The sequence below is a fragment of the Martes martes genome, assembly GCF_963455335.1.
Source record: "Martes martes genome assembly, chromosome: 7".
Taxonomy (NCBI): Eukaryota; Metazoa; Chordata; class Mammalia; order Carnivora; family Mustelidae; genus Martes; species Martes martes.
The window spans coordinates 45,174,853-45,190,840 of record NC_137894.1 but is presented as its reverse complement, the minus strand read 5'-3'; the positions used below and the strand labels follow the sequence as shown (position 1 = coordinate 45,190,840).

At 51.3% G+C, this 15,988-nt stretch overlaps 1 protein-coding gene across 7 annotated transcripts in view; it reads left to right on the top strand.

Moving 5' to 3' along the window:
* PIF1 (PIF1 5'-to-3' DNA helicase) overlaps window positions 1–15,302 on the top strand; it is an 89,901-nt gene extending 74,599 nt beyond the window's left edge. For 4 of the 7 annotated variants that reach the window (XM_080807843.1, XM_080807842.1, XM_080807844.1 and 1 more), the window contains 10 exons: window positions 8,097–8,673; window positions 9,528–9,660; window positions 9,746–9,871; window positions 9,987–10,530; window positions 11,878–12,017; window positions 12,380–12,486; window positions 13,173–13,260; window positions 13,399–13,544; window positions 14,190–14,381; window positions 14,592–15,302. In XM_080807843.1, coding sequence (XP_080663969.1) covers window positions 8,097–8,673; window positions 9,528–9,660; window positions 9,746–9,871; window positions 9,987–10,530; window positions 11,878–12,017; window positions 12,380–12,486; window positions 13,173–13,260; window positions 13,399–13,544; window positions 14,190–14,381; window positions 14,592–14,651 — 2,113 coding nt within the window. In that variant the 3' untranslated portion in view covers window positions 14,652–15,302. Of the gene's footprint in view, window positions 1–7,329; window positions 7,417–8,096; window positions 8,674–9,527; window positions 9,661–9,745; window positions 9,872–9,986; window positions 10,531–11,877; window positions 12,018–12,379; window positions 12,487–13,172; window positions 13,261–13,398; window positions 13,545–14,189; window positions 14,382–14,591 lie in introns of those variants that run through there. The other 3 variants (XM_080807848.1, XM_080807847.1, XM_080807846.1) reach the window with 3 other exon arrangements.
* The last annotated feature ends 686 nt before the right edge of the window (window positions 15,303–15,988 follow it).

The following is a 15,988-nucleotide window of genomic DNA, read 5'->3' as shown; positions in this document are numbered from 1 at the left end:
GCCTTTGAGGTTTCCAGACCCGAGAGGGCTGGGGTTGTGGGACTGGCCCATGAGGCCCTGGGCGGCCCAGAGATGGGGGGCACCAAGAGGCTCCTCCTCTTTCCTCCTCGACGATGGGGCAGTGGCGACGACTTGGTCCTCTTCTCCCAGGAACCTCCTCGCAGGGCCGGGCTTGGACCTCGCGTCCGGTCCGGGTAATCGGGTAACGGGAAGACTTGGGGCTGGGAATCTGGACTTCAGGGGTTCCTTGGGGGGGAGGGGAGGGGGCGCTACCGCTGATTCTCAGGGGTCCCCAAATGCAGTGTTCTTCTGCCCTCGTTGGACGTTGCACAGAGCTGTTCTCCCTGGTTCCTATATCTGAGGATCATCCTGCAACTCCCACCTCCATCCAGGGGTGATCTTCCAGCCTCGACAAGCCTTGCTGGGAGTGGAATGTTTACACCGTGCGCCCTCATATGACATTTGGAGAAACAGAGGTCCAGAGAGAGAAAGTCACTGGCTACATCCCAGCCTCCAGCACCGTCCCTCCCCTTCCCTCCCAGCTCTCCTAGCCAACCCTGCCTAAGCTTGCTTCAGCAGGAAGAATTAAGTGTATGTGGGGTCAACAGTGACCTCCTTTGGCTCTGGCTGCTATAGCAGCAGCTGCACCAGTTGACCAAGTTCCCCTTTCACTGCCTTCTGCTGGCCCTCATGCCCCTAAGCCACTTATAGCCCTGCATGGAAAAGGGTAGCCTGGGGCCCAAGGGGGAGGAAGATGGGGGCCTACTTTGTCTTTATGACTGGGCCTGGGTTCCTTCATCTTAAAGGATCTGAGAAAGTCAGTGTATGTAGCAACCTCTTGCAGCCAGTCCATGGTTTTATTCCCTCAATACGGTTTATATTGGTTTACTCCCTTTCCAAGCTGGGCACCTCATGCCTGAGGACTCAGAAGATCCTGTACCTGGAGACTCAGAAAACACCTGTGGGAGACCAGAGACCCTGGGGAATTCACGTTAGTTGCACAGAAGCAGCTCATGGTTGGGGTGGGGTAAGGTCAGTTTTCACATCCAGCGAGCTCAGTAACTTTTGGGAGTGAGCCACTGACAACGACTTTGGCATCAGTTTCCCCATCCCAGCCCATGCTGGCCCTCTAGTTGTTGCCTCCACACCACATGCATTCGTTCAACACAAATATTTTATTCGCCTTAATTGTTTGTCAGTCCTTACACTAATGGCTGTAAGATAATGGCCCAGTCCTCTATCAAGAAAGACATGTAAACAGATGAGAAGAGTATGTTAAATGTATATAAGGGTAAGTGTATATTAGGAAGAGCACCAAAACGGGGACAAAGGAGCAAGATGAGCATTCTAGGCAGAGGGGAGAGTAGAGTCATGACAAAGAGAAATGAAGCAGCGGTGTGTGTGTGTGTGTGTGTGTGTGTGTGTGTGTGTGTAGGGTAGCCAAGCTGGAGAAGCAGACAGAGCTAAGCGCAGAAAGGGCCTTGAGGGCTGTGTTGAGAAGACTGTATTATAACTTCAGGGCAAGGGGAAGTCATTGAAAGTTTCTGGCTGTGGAAGTGATTGAGTCTCTTTTGCATGTACACTATATTATCAACAAAACTCATTTAGGGCCTTTGAAGTGGGGTGCTTTCCAATACTTCATCCTGGCATTTATTCACTCAAAAGAATTTAGGGAGCCTCTGTCATCTGCTCACTGTACTAAACTCCTCACATGTATCTCCTTTAATCTTCACAAAAGTGGATAATGACCTACGAGATGGATACAATTGTTATCTTCATTGCAATGAAGCTTAGACCTGCTTCAGGTCCCTTGACTGGTGAGTGGTAGTTGCAAGGATTCGAACCTCACCTGACTCCAGACCCCTTGCTCTCGACTGAATGTTTTGGCAGCACTGTATGACCAGGCCACACAGGATCCAGGCCCTGCCTTGGAGGGCTACAGAGCCAGTAGGAAGGCAGACAACTCCTTAGAAGGGCTCTGATGAAAAAGTACGCAGTGTGTGGGGTAAGAGCTGCTTCCCAGAGGAAGGGCTGGAAAGACTGAGTGTAGGCTCCCTGCTCAATGGGAAGTCTGCTTCTCCCTTTCCCTCTGCTTATTCTCTCTCTGTGTCAAATATATCTTAAAAAAAAAAAAAAAAGAATATGATGTGGGTTTTTAACTTGAGCTAAAAAAGGTGGTGCATTTACTGAGATAAAGACAGGAGAAACACAGGTTTATGCAGTGTTGGAGAAGGAGATTAAAACCTGTTCTGGAGAAAGTGAGTTTGACATGCCTGCCAGGCATCTGTGTAGTGATACCAGGAGGACAAATGGAGACAGAGTTGGAGTTCAGGGGAGACAGGCAGGCTAGGGATACAATATTGGGAATCAGCATGCAGCTGATAATCAAGCCATGGGATTGGAAAAGATAGAAGGAAAAAAAAAGTCCTTCCACATTGAGAGGTCTTGGTAGGGAAAAGGGGCTAGTAAAGGAGACCTATATGGTGCAGCCAGTAAGTACAAAGAAACAAAGGAAGTGTGTTGTGGAAAAAGAAGAAAGGATTTCAAGGAGGGAGGGTCACCTGTACCAGAGGTTTAATGAGTGTCAGCTACCTGGTGATGAAGTAATGCCAGATGAGGTAGTGCTCTGGAAGCTGGAAGACCCTTTCAGCATCTCTACAAAAGTGTCCCTATAAGCTTAGGGTTGTAAAGGCTCTTTTATTTTTTTCTTAAAGATTCTATTTATTTATTAGAGAGAAAGTGAGCACAAGAGAGAGGGAGAAAGCGTGAGCAGGGGAAGGAGCAGAGGGAGAGGGAAAAACAGATTCCCCACTAAGCAGGAAGCCTGATCCTCCTGCTCCATACTGAGACTCCAGGATCATGACCTGAGCAAAAGGTAGCCGCCTAACCGCTTAAGCTTAACCGACTGAGCTACTCAGGAGCCTCTGTAAAGGCTCTTTTAAATATCAAATGAGATTACGGAAGAAAACGCATTTTGTAAACCGCCCAGTCCTTTGCTATTAATGTCACTATTGGTTTTTAGTAATGAGGCGATTAAAATTGAGACCACCGGTAAAAGAGAGTGCATGGCTTATAGAGGCTTATAGAGTTCTCGAGGAGAAAACTTTATAATGACAAAAACTCGTTCCTCCTAAGAGCTTGCGTTAAAAAAAGGCTTGGGGTTAGATGAGAGATCCAGGAGCTGTGGGGAGCTTCTTTTCTAATTGACCCCGCCCCGGCAGCACTGAGGAGTACATTGAGGATGGCAACGACTGCCCAAAGCCTGGAAGGAGGAAGTCTGGCCGGAGACGTGAAATCCTCTGGTTCCGCCTTCCTCCTCCACGGACCAATCAGGACCCAACTGACGGGGCAGCGGCGCTGGGACGGGGAAGAGGGCGGAGCCTGAGGACCGTTAATCAACCGCTAAGCGGTACCCAGTTACTCGTTCGATTCCTTTCCCTACGAGGACTCATTATTGCTGCTCCTACAAACCACTACTTTGGAAAAATCCCTAGCAATCTCATATAAAACTAAATGTACACCTAGTTAATGACCCGGGAATTTTTTTTTAAAGATTTGTTTATTTTAGAGCATGCAAGGGTGAGGGTCAGAGGGAAAGGAAGAGAGAAAATTAAGCAGAATCGTGCGGAACATGGAGCCAGGCCTGGGGTTCGATCCCACTACCCGGAGATCGCGACCTGGGTGGGAACCGAAAGCCAGAGGCTTAATGGACTGTGCCACCCCTGATGACCCAGTAATTTCTCACTGAAATATTTATTTCTTAAAAAGTAAAGCATAAATCTATAGAAAACCCAGATATCTATCAACAAGAAAATTGATAAACTAGTATATTCATACAGTGGAATACTACTCAGCAACAAAAAGGAATCAGCTATTGATAAAGCAACATGGATGAGTTTGATTTAAGGAAATCATTATGCTCAGTGAAAGAAACCTGTACACACAAGAATACATAATGTATAATTCCATTTATAAGAAATTTTAAAACAAAATCTGTGGTTAGAAAAAAATCAGAGAAGAGTTGCCTAAGGATTGAGGATGGGGGGGAGGATTGAGGATGGGGATTGACTAGGAAGGAAGTAACATGAGGGAACTTTCTAGGTGATGATAATGTTCTCAGAACTTTGTGCAATGAAGGAAATGTCCTAAATCTATGTTGTCTAATGCAGTAGCTTCTAGCCACATATGGCTGTTGAGCATTTGAAGTGTGGCCAGTGGGATTCAAAAACTGGATTTTAAATTTCATTTAATTAATTTGAATTTAAAATTAGCCACATGTGACTAGTGGCTACCATATTGGACATCAGAGTTTATATCCTGATAAGGGTTGGGCTGCACAGATATTTGCATTTGTCAAAACTCTTCTCATGATAAGCCTAAGAGCTGTGCATTTTATCATATGTAAAGTTTACATTAAAAAGATAAGCATACGGGTGCCTGGTGGCTCAGTTGTTAAGCATCTGCATTCAGCTCAGGTCATGATCCCAGGGGCCCTGGGATCGAGCCCCACATCGGGCTCCCTGATCCTCGGGAAGCCTGCTAATGCCTCTCCCACTCCCCCTGCTTGTGTTCCTGCTCTCACTGTCTCTCTCACATAGTAAAGTCTTTAAAAAAAAACAAAAACAAGATAAGCATAAAAAAAGAAAAGAGTAGGGAAGACTTGGTGGCTGTCAGTTAGCATCTGACTTAGACTTGGGTCATGATCTCAGGGTCCTAGGATGGAGGCCCACATAGGGCTCCCCACTCACCAGGGAGTCTGTTTGTCCCTCTCCCTCTGGCCCTCCCCCCACTTTTGCCCTCTCTCTCTCAAATAAATAAATAAAATATATTTTTAAAAGATTTTATTTATTTATTTAACAGAGAGAGGGACAGCGAAAGAGGGAACACAAGCAGGGGGAGTGGAAGAGGGAGAAGCAGGCTTCCCGTTGGGCAGGGAGCTACATGCGGGACTCTATCCCAGGACCCTGGGATCATGACTGAGCCAAAGGCAGACACTTAACTGAGCCACCCAGGTGCCCTAAAATATTTTTTAAATAGGTAGGTAGGTAGATAGATAGATAGATAGATAAGCATAGGGGTACCTGTCTGGCTCAACCAGTAGAGCATGCAACTCTTGATCTCAGGGTTGTGAGTTCAGGCCCCACATTGGGCATGGAGCCTACTTAAGGAAGAAAACAAGCATAAACTAGTTAATGCTATGCATGTTGAAGTGTTTAGATGTGAAATGTTCTGTCGTCTGCAACTTTAAAATGCATAACAGATGAATTCATGAATGTTGAGATGGACAGACGACTAGACATGTGATAAATACAACAAAATATTAATTATAGACTCTTGATGGTGGGTATATGGGTGTTCACTGTAAAGTTCTTTCAACCTTTCTGTATATGTTGGAATATTTTCAGAATAAAATGTTGGGGGGCGCCTGGGTGGCTCTGGGTTAAAGCCTCCGCCTTCAGCTCAGGTCATGTTCCCAGGGTCCTGGGATTGAGCCCTGCATCGGGCTCTCTGCTCAGCAGGGAGTCTGCTTTCCCCCACTCTCTCTCTGCCTGCCTCTTTGCCTACTTGTGATCTATGTCTTTCAAATAAATAAATAAAATCTTAAAAAAAAGAATAAAATGTTGGGGTCACCAAGGGCTGAGAGGAGAAAGGAGTAGGGGGTTATTATCTAATGGGTACAAACTTTCTGTTTGGGATGATAAAAATTTTCTGGAAATAGTGATGATGTTTATGCAACAATCAGGTACATCAAGTACTTCATGGCAATGAGTTGTACACTTAAAAATAGTTAAGATGGTAAATTTTATGCACATTGTACCTTTTTTTTAAGTTCGAAGCTCAAAAGAAAAAAAAGTGTTGGGGAAAAATCCATGTGGAAGTGTCTGTGCCTTCTCTAGAGGTAGTCTGGGGTACTTCACAGAGGGAAAGGGGAAGGGAGTAGGTTGGTTGTGAATGCGCCAGGCCCATCATAAGAAAAGGGTAATGGGAAGAGAGAACAGAGGCTGTGGAAACAGACCTGGGTTTATAATCCCAGTTCTCTCACTTTCTGGCTGTGTGACTGTGCTTGTTTCTTAGTGCTATTGCTCTAACAAATTACCACAAATTTAGTGGCTTAAAACAACACAAATTTATTATCTTGAGTTCTGGAGGTCTGATATGTGTCTCACTGGGCCAAAATAAAGATCTGTGTTCCTTCTATAGACTCTTAATAGGCAGGAACAATATTTCTCCTGGTTTTTTCCTAACAGTTATATTGAGATATAAACACATACCATACAATTTACCCATTTAAAGCAAACAATTCAGTGGTTTTCGTATAGTCACAGAGCTATACAATCATCACATTTTCATCTCTCACCATTTTTATATATGAGGAAACAGAGGTTTGAGACATTAAGGAAATTTTCTTAAAGAAACCTCTAACTGGCAGGGCTGGGGCGCTGCAGGGGCTGTCAGGAGCTGAGATTCCAGTCCACGCCTAGATTCCCTTCATGAAGTTAGACTAGTTCCCTGGGAGCAGTGTGGTGCAGTAAACAGCAGATGTTCACACCAGGTTAGACTCGGGTTCAAGGCTTTGTTTTGCTATCTGCAAGCTATGTGGCTTTTGGTAAAATCTGTTGGAGCCTCTTTTGAAAAATGAGGGCAATACTTCTGGAGGCTGACTCACCTGAAAGATTCCTTCCAGCTAATAAATGCCAAGCCTCAATAAGGGGGAAGAAAAGATAATTAAAATAAATTATCCAGCATCCAGTGCAACAAAAGGGATACGAATTCCCTGAAGACAGCGGCTCAGGTACTTCTTTGTACTCCCTGAGCACCTGGCGCAGGTCTTGGAATTCCTCTCCAAAGGGCCTCAGCCTGGTGAGAGACAAATGCGTAAACTGACCCTTACAGAGGCAGAGAAAGGTGGAAAGAGCAGTGGGGACAATGGGGGTTGTGGGGGTGGTTACCTCGGGGTAGCCGGCGCAGGAGTGGGCAACCGCCAAGTGAGGGTAAACAGGGGTGGGTGGGATCAGAGGCAGCTCTTTCCAAAGGCCAAGTTCAGCCGCAGTGTGAGGGCTGGAGCCGAGAAAAAGCGTGTTGGAGGTATTGCTCTAAGAACAAATCTTTAAGCGGCATTGGGTGACACACCATGCGTGGCCGAGCTCCGCCCCTTCCCACCTCTCCCGCTGGTGCACGAGATTTGGTGTGCTCGCCCACCACAGTAAGCCTCCTCTCACCGCCGTGCAATTGGTACAGCCCAAGCTCTGGGAAAAGACGCCCGTTGTCACGTCCCTGCCTCTGATTGGCTGGAGAATTTAAAGATCCGGCCGGTAATAGGGTGATTTTCTACTTCTAGTATTTGAAAGTTCCTACTGCCAGAGGTTCGCTAGCTGGCCGGCTCTGTTCAGCGTGTTCGTCCGAGTGCCGGTGCAAGTGAGTGTCCACGCGACCGCAGAGGTGGGAGACAGAGAGCCTGCTTTTTCAAAGGGTCTCTGCCGGAAGGGTGCAGACGAGTGGGTCAGGCGGAGGAAACATGGTTTCCCGAGCTCCAGGGTCCCCGGCGATTTCCCCAGCCAAACATTCTCTACCCGGTGCCCACTTTGAGATGGGAAGGAAGAGTCAGGGCTTGGGAGTCACACTAATCCTGACTCCTACCAGTCGTTGTAACCTCTCCCACTCTGTTTCCACTAATGTACACGGGGAATAGTGAGATTGAGCTGGCTGCATGTAAACCACTGAACGTATCTGGAAGACAGAATGTGTCCTGGCTCATCTCTCCACTTAAGCTGCCCTTGCTTCCTTGGGAGAGGACTCAGGATTCCCTTGCCCGCCCTGGGCTTCTTGGAACCAGGCTTCTTTTTTGTTCAGGAGTCGGACAGCTGAAGCTCGCCTTTCCTGGGTGCATTTGACGCTGGCCCGTCCACCTCTGGAAAATATTGTATAAGAGAGTAATGTCTACGTGAATTTCGGTTGATCCCAGGTCCCTCTTGCCGTCTCCGTGACCTCTTTGTGTTACCAGTGACAGCTTCCGTGAACCTTGGCCTTGGCCTTGACTGGGCTTCCTATTAGGTCCACTGAGTCCTTATGACCCCGGCTCTCCGAACTTTTTGCAGATCTGCAGAGGCGGTGGCGATGCTGTCGGGCACCCAGGCAGCGCCCGCGGGATTCGAGGACGCGGAGCTGCGGTGCCGCGTGGCTGTGGAGGAGCTGAGCCCGGGCGGGCAGCCGCGAAAGCGCCAGGCCTTACGCTCGGCGGAGCTGAGCCTGGGGCGGAATGAGCGCCGCGAGTTGCTGCTGCGGCTGCAGGCGCCTGGGCCGGAGGGGCGGCCGCGCTGCTTCCCTCTGCGGGCCGCGCGTCTCTTCACGCGCTTCGCGGCGGCGGGACGCAGCACGCTGCGGCTCCCCACCGACGGCGTCCCCGGGGCGGGCGCTGTGCAGCTGCTGCTCTCCGACTGCCCCCCCGACCGCCTGCGACGCTTCCTGCGCACGCTGCGCCTCAAGCTGGCTGCGGCCCCCGGGCCCGGGCCGGCCTCCTCCCGGGAGCAGCTGCTGGGACCGCGGCCCCGCGACTTCGTCACCATCAGCCCCGTGCAGCCCGAGGAGATGCAGCGCGCGGTGGCCACCCGGGTCCCGCACGCCACGCCCGTGAAGCGGCCCATGGAACCCCAGGCGGGAGCCGAGCCCGGCACTGTGAGCACAGGAAAGGGGGGACGCCTCAAGGAGGGGTGTGCCCCTGAGATGCAAGAGACCCAGGAGGCCCAAGTTGGGGGGTGGGGTGTGGCAGGACATGGGAGGAGGTTGCTGCTTATCTCAGAGGAGATGCCCATCCAACATCTGAGCATGACAGAGATGTGGGAATTGTGCCTGTGTTTCTGAGTACAATCCCTAAGTAAGCTAGAATAGGAAGAGCGGGCCCACCTCATGGTAAAAGAGAAAGAGAAGGAGGCCTAGGAAGGTGACTTCAGAAGAAAAAGTTGGAGGCTTTTGGGCCTGGAGAAGGAGAGGAGCTCTTGGAGAGAAGTGGCCAGCAGTGTCAGGCGCAGCCAACAGGTCTGATCCGTTGAAGGGGACAGAGTCTGGAAGGTCTGACAGTGTTTGTGAACTGGGGCGGCTGGATCACAGACCACAGGGGTTTGAGACTAAGCTGGGGAGAAGATGGAGATGGAGCCAGGCAGGGTATTGCTGTGAGACAGGCAGGTTTGTGATGGGAAGAGAAGTGAGAAGGAAGGACCTATGAGAGAACCAGGAGATTTAGGGAAACCAGGAGACGGAGCCAAGGGAGGATCCAGAGCCACACAGTGCAGTTACCAGGGCACCAGGGATCAGTGGAGACCCAGCCTTGAGCCCTTCCTCAAGGAGAGACCTGGCCTGGAGTAGTTATTGGTAAGATCTCCTGGGGAACCAAAACTGCCCACAGGCTTCAAGGAGTGAAACCAGCAGAGACACAAAGGGCTACCAGGCCTAGAATGGCACCCAGGCTAAGAAGGGAGGGGCAATGCCTAAGTGGGGGTAGGAAGCCCTAAGATAATCCTGTCCCCCGACAGGAAGCCCCAAGATGGCCCTTGCCTGTGAAGAGGCTGAGCTTGCCCCCAACAAAACCACAGCTTTCTAAGGAACAGGCTGCTGTGCTAAGGGTTGTCCTGAAAGGCCAGAGCATCTTCTTCACTGGGAGTGCAGGTAGTGGGGGGGAGGGGGCAGGGTGGGGGAACGGTGATGGGGTAGGATGGAGGAGCAGGAGACCCTGACTTTACCCTCTGCCCAGGGACAGGGAAGTCTTATCTGCTGAAGCGTATCCTGGGCTCACTGCCTCCCACAGGTACTGTGGCTACTGCCAGCACTGGGGTGGCAGCCTGCCACATCGGGGGTACCACGCTCCATGCCTTTGCAGGTAAGTGGGGACCTCTGGGGGCTTGAGCGGGAAGCTAGCCAGTCCTGTGAGATGGGAGAGGGGGCTCCAGGCTGAGACATGGCTAGGGTCTCAGGCTGCATGGTGTCACTCACAGGCATCGGCTCAGGCCAGGCTCCCCTAGCCCAGTGTGTGGCCCTGGCCCAGCGGCCAGCTGTGCGGCAAGGCTGGCTGAACTGCCAGCGGCTAGTCATCGATGAGATCTCCATGGTGGAGGCCGACCTGTTTGACAAGCTGGAAGCGGTGGCCAGGTCAGTATGTGCAGCAAGGGCTGGGTTTTGGTGGCTTTCCATCTGCAACCTGGCCACCTCAGCTTCTAAAGTCCCCCATGCTGCTATACAGAGCTGTCCGGCAACAGGACAAGCCTTTTGGAGGGATCCAGCTCATCATCTGTGGGGACTTCCTACAGCTGCCACCTGTAACCAAGGGCTCCCAGCCCCCGAAGTTCTGCTTTCAGGTATCACTCACCCTCCAGCCCTGCCCCTCAACAGATGCCTGCTCTTCTCCCTGAAACTCCTACCCTGCCCCCACCAGGCCAAGAGCTGGAGAAGGTGTGTCCCAGTGACTCTGGAGCTGACCGAGGTGTGGAGGCAGGCAGACCAGAACTTCATCTCTCTGCTGCAAGCTGTCAGGCTGGGAAGGTGCGCCCTGGTGAACAGAGAAGGGGGAAAAGTGCTTCATGGCCCCATAGAAGGTGGTCACTCTCTGAGCATTGGGACCCTGTCTCCTCCAAGGTTGGGTCCCCATCACCCAGCACACGCCCTGGCACAGAGTAGGTGTCAGGAAAGTATGGGCACATAGGTACACAAGAAGAAATCAGAGATGTTAATACTCCTATTTCAGAGATGCAGAAATGGGGCATTCAGAGAGGTGAAGTGACTTGCCCCAAATTCCAGTCAGTAAGTGACTGGGCTGGGATTTCAACCTGGCCTGACTCTAAAACCCAAGTTCCTTCCACTCTTAGAGGCTGCAGCGTCATTTGGTGAGGGAGAGAGTTTTCAGGCACCATCCCACCCCAACTAGGACAAAAGGTTGAAATGCCGTGACTATTCTAATGTGCGAGCAGGCAAGAAGCCAGGAAGGCCAAAGACATGGGCCAGAGTTGGGCCTTGAAAACCAGATTGGGACAGGAGGTGGTGGTAGTGAGGGGCTTTCTATGCTTAGGGGCCCCTGTCACAGATATATGAGTCAGGTAGGAAGGCACACAGCATACACCAGCATATGTGGGGAACAAGAGGAAGATTGAGTGGCAAAGCAGAGAGAGATGTAGGTCTTAAGTTTTTCCCCCACTCTCACATGATTTGCTGTCGTACCCAGGCTTCTCCATGTGGATGAAGGCTTGAGATAGAAACACAGGCTAGGGGCACCTGGCTGGCTCAGTCGGAGGAGCAAGAGGGTCTTGATCTTAGGATTGGGAGTTTGAGCCCCACATTGGGCATAGAGATTACTTCAATAAATAAATAAATAAATATCATTGAACATTATATCAAAAACTAATGATGTGCTATACATTGACTAATTGAATTTAAATAAAAACAAACACACTTAAAAAAGAAAAGAAACACAGATGAGATTTTTGCTCCCAAGGCAGCAAGCAAGCTAGAAGACTCAAGCCTGGAGGCCAGTCTTATGATAGGCTACCAGTATGGCAGGGTATCAACCTCAGTGCCTTATCGAGGTCCTCTGAACCTCTGGCCTGTGCTCACTCATCATATCCAACTTCCTCAGGAGCACTGGGGTGGGAGGGTAGCTAGCTCCTACCCGGGGACATTCACAGGGAAGGGTGCCTCCCCATGATCATTCCCCATGTCTGGGCTCCAAGTGGGGAAAGGCAAGTTGGCCAGCCTGGGGGCCAATACATTCTGCCTTGGTGCCCCTTTCTAATCCCCAAGTCTGACCCATGCCCTACAGCTTGGGCCATTATCAGCCAGTGCCCCACCTTCCCTGGTGTTCAGGTGGGCTCTGCCCTGACAGCCTAGCCCCTACAGGTGCTCAGATGAAGTGACCCGCCAGCTCCAGGCCACAGCCTCCCACAAGGTGGGGCGAGATGGGATTGTGGCCACAAGGCTCTGCACTCACCAGGACGATGTGGCTCTCACCAATGAGAGGCGACTGCAGGAACTACCAGGTAAGCAGGGAACCAGGGCTGGTGAAAACCAGCTGGGAGGGGCCGTCAGGCCGGTGTTGGTCTCCACCCACACCTAACAGCCTGGGCCCTTGGACTATTTGGCTATTTAGACCCCCAACCTCTCTGGCCATAAAGACCCTTATATCTGCAGATGTAACTGTGACTTTGAGAGGCATGACCTTGAATAGGTCAAGGTCACTGAGCCAGGAAATGCTGGAAGTAAGATTTGAACCCAGGCCCCTGATTCCAAAGCCCCAGCTGTCCCCACTACCTCCTTCTACACCCTGGTCTAACACGTGGTTTTAGAAACTCAACCACAAGTGAGTGACTTGTAATCTGTTTGCCCAACTCTTTTTTCCTAGGTGAGGTACACAGCTTTAAGGCCATGGACAGCGACCCTGAGCAAGCTCGGACCCTGGATGCCCAGTGTCCTGTTAGCCAGATTCTTCAACTAAAGCTGGGCGCCCAGGTGAATGGGAAGCAGAGCCAAGACCTGGGGGGTCTGGGCTCCCCGGGTCCTTGCCCCTCAGCCCAGGCAGCTCCATAGCCAGAGGGCCCAGCTGTGACCCCAGTGACCTTCCTCCCTCCTGCTCCCACCCACCTTCCTGTCTTCAGCTTCCCACTGCTTCTTCTTGCTAGGCCTGGGTCACCAGCAACAGTGCTTTGGATAAGCCCCTTTCCCTTGCTGAAGCTCAGTTTCTGCGTCTGTGTAGTGTGAGAGAGCTCTGCTTCTTCCCGTGATGTTGGGGTAGGCCAAATGGGAGATTTTCCTTAGGTTCTGAAGGGCACTTAAGTGTTGGAAGAGGGGTACAGGACCTGGGGCTATCCCTCACAGTTTTTGCCCATGCACCTATCCCATAATAGACACGATCATTTTCAGAGCCCTGTGATGCCCGTTACCTTACTGCTCCTTACCCACTCCTGAGGCAAACAGCAAATGTCATTCCCCTTTGACACCAGGGGCAACTGAGACTGGAGAAAATAAAGCAGCTTGCCACAGGGGTCACAGTCAGGCAGTGAGGGAGTTAAGGATTAGGACTTTGTACCTCTCCAGGTGTTCCCCTAGCTTCTTGGAACTGTCCTAGGGACTGCTGAAGCTGAGGCCAGGTGTGGCCATGGCTGCTCTCTGTGACTCAAGTTCGATTTCCCTTGCAGGTGATGTTGGTAAAGAACTTAGCAGTGTCGCGGGGCCTGGTGAATGGCGCCCGGGGTGTGGTCATTGGGTTTGAGACTGAGGGGAGAGGTAAGCAATGGGCCTACTGAGTGAGTCTGCAGCCCTGGGGTATGTGTGAGAAGGCTAGGTTGGAGGGGTGAAGCCTGCTCTTTACCTCTGAGCCCTGAAGCAGGGCCAAAAGGTGGGACTTCTCCACGCTTCCCTCAGGGCTGCCCCAGGTGCGGTTCCTGTGCGGAGTCACTGAGGTCATCCGTGCTGACCGCTGGACGGTGCAGGCCACCGGGGGCCAGCTCCTCAGCCGGCAGCAGCTGCCCCTCCAGCTGGCCTGGGCAATATCCATCCACAAGAGCCAGGTGAGCAGCCAGTGTGGGAGATGGGGAGGGGCAGGGCAGATGGGGGACAGGATAGGCCTGGGACATGTTGAAGGGGGTTCTTAAAGCTTTATGGAGGTTGAGCTTGCCCTGGATGGAAAGTTTAAGACCAGTGGTAGAATTAGCCTTTCTTTTGCACATTTCCCATCCTCCTTCCTCTACCTTTCCCAGATATATGCTCTCCCCTCTGTCATCTCCTTTCCTGCCATTGACTGAACCACCTCCAGATGTTAAATTTAATCCTGACAACTGTATGAGGTATAGATGTGATCATCGGTCCCGTTTTACAGAAGGGAAAACCAAAGCTCAGAGTGGTTAAGTAAGTTGTCTAAGGTCACACAGAGAGGGAGATAGAGAGTCAGGATTCATTTCCATGCCTCTCTGACCCAGGCCTGAGCTCTTTCCTTTCACCCCCATCCCTCTACTCTAATCCTCAATCTGTGTCTCCTGGACCTGCTCCTACTCACACACACAGTTGTTATCAATCTTTCTCTCTGCCTTGAGACTCTCCGGACTGGCTGAAGAGATCCAGGGGCAGTCTCTGGACCAGCGCAGGTGGGATCAGGTTCTTGAGCACAAGGGATTTCAGGCTGAGCTGGTGCTAGCTCTGTCCCTCCATTCCCCCAGGGCATGTCCCTGGACTGCGTGGAGATCTCTTTGGGCCGTGTGTTTGCCAGTGGCCAGGCCTACGTGGCCCTTTCCCGGGCCCGCAGCCTGCAGGGCCTGCGCGTGCTGGACTTTGATCCCATGGTGGTTCGCTGTGATCCCCGTGTGCTGAGCTTCTATGCTGCCCTGCGGAGGGGCAGGGGCCTCAGCCTGGTAAGAGGGAGTCCCCTGTTGGTGGGTCATATGGCATGGGAAGCCGGGAGCTAGGACAGAGGGAAGGCCAAGGGGCCATGGGGTAGGGGTGGCAGAGCCTTCTCTGGCTCTGATGGGAGCAGAGGCAAGAGGAAGGAGATGCTGGACTCTGGGCTGTGGCCCTGGGGGACAGCATGAGTCCATGACTGGATTTCTCTGTCTCCAATCCAGAAGTCTCCAAATGATGATGAGGCAGCCTCAGACCAGGAGAATGAGGACCCAAACCTTTGAGCCTCAAAGAGAAGACAAATGATGGTCTCCCCTTCTACCTCCTCCCTAGTGGGCCAGGGCCCCTGGAGATAATTGGGGGAGGATAGCCAGTGTCTCTTTCTGCCTTCGGCAGGGCTCTCAGCCTCCTGGCAGGGCACAAGGGAGAGCACTTTCCACCCATTTGCCAGCTATGCCTCAGTTTCTCTCCTTGCCCTGGGTGAGCTACTTCCAGGAATAGGAGAAACCCTTTCCGGGCCAGTTGGGAATGGGCCTATGGTAGCACCTGGTGTGCTAGAACAAAGCTATCTGTGAGGGCTGGCCCAGGGCCACGTGGTTGTGAATGGTGCTTTCTTAGAGCTGCAGAGGGAAGAGGCAGTGAAGACAGGTACTCCAGGAGCAGGAATAGGCTATAGGCGCCCTGGACTGGGAGACTCCGGGCAAGTAAAGGCCCCAAACAGAGAAGGGAACTGGGGTTAGTGTCATAGGTAGGCCCAGGCTAGCACAGGCCAGGACAAACCCCTTCCTGAGCCTAACCTGAGAACACTCAATGCAAACCATGTGCCTGTATCTTAAGCTCCTTTTTTGGAGAAGAAATAGTATTTAGGGGTATTGAGATGGATGTTCTCAGATTACATTTATTTAGGCCAAATAAACTTGTGAGTTGTGTAAGGACTGTGAGTTGAGTCATTCGCTCTCTTTAAGAAGGCATCCCTGCCTGGGACACGGGCTACACCTGAAGCCAGGGCCCTCTCCCCATGGGTGCACACAGAGGTGTTTGCTACATCATGACACCCTTATGTGAGTTTTTGTTAGGATCACTGGTTATTTGGAAAGCTGAGTTACCCGAGATTGGTAACTCACAATGAAATGACAAGGTGAATCACTGTTGCCCAGGGGTCAGACAAGGACACAGAAGAGCATTCACATGGCAGGATATGGGCCTGTTATGACATCTGAATGCTGGGGTCTCGGTTGCAGCTTTTCACTTTGTGCCTTGCTTGGGTGGGGCTCAAGCTTGAATGTTGTGATGGAGAAGGGATCATCAACAAACTAGCTTCAGATGGGGCGCCTGGGTGGCTCATTTGGTTAAGTGACTGCCTTTGGCTCAGGTCATGATCCCAGGTTCCTGGGACTGGGCCCTGCATTAGGCTCCCTGCTCAGCGGGAGTCTGCTTCTCCCTCTCCTGCGCCCCCTGCTTGTGCGCTCTCTCTCTCCCTCTGTCAAATAAATAAAATCTTAAAACAAAAAACAAAAAAGAAAAAAAACCCTAGCTTCAGTTGATCAAAGAGTCTGATGGAAATTGTTTAGGGGCCCTTGCAGTTTTGGCTAAAACTAGGTTCCCTGATTATGAATAAAAT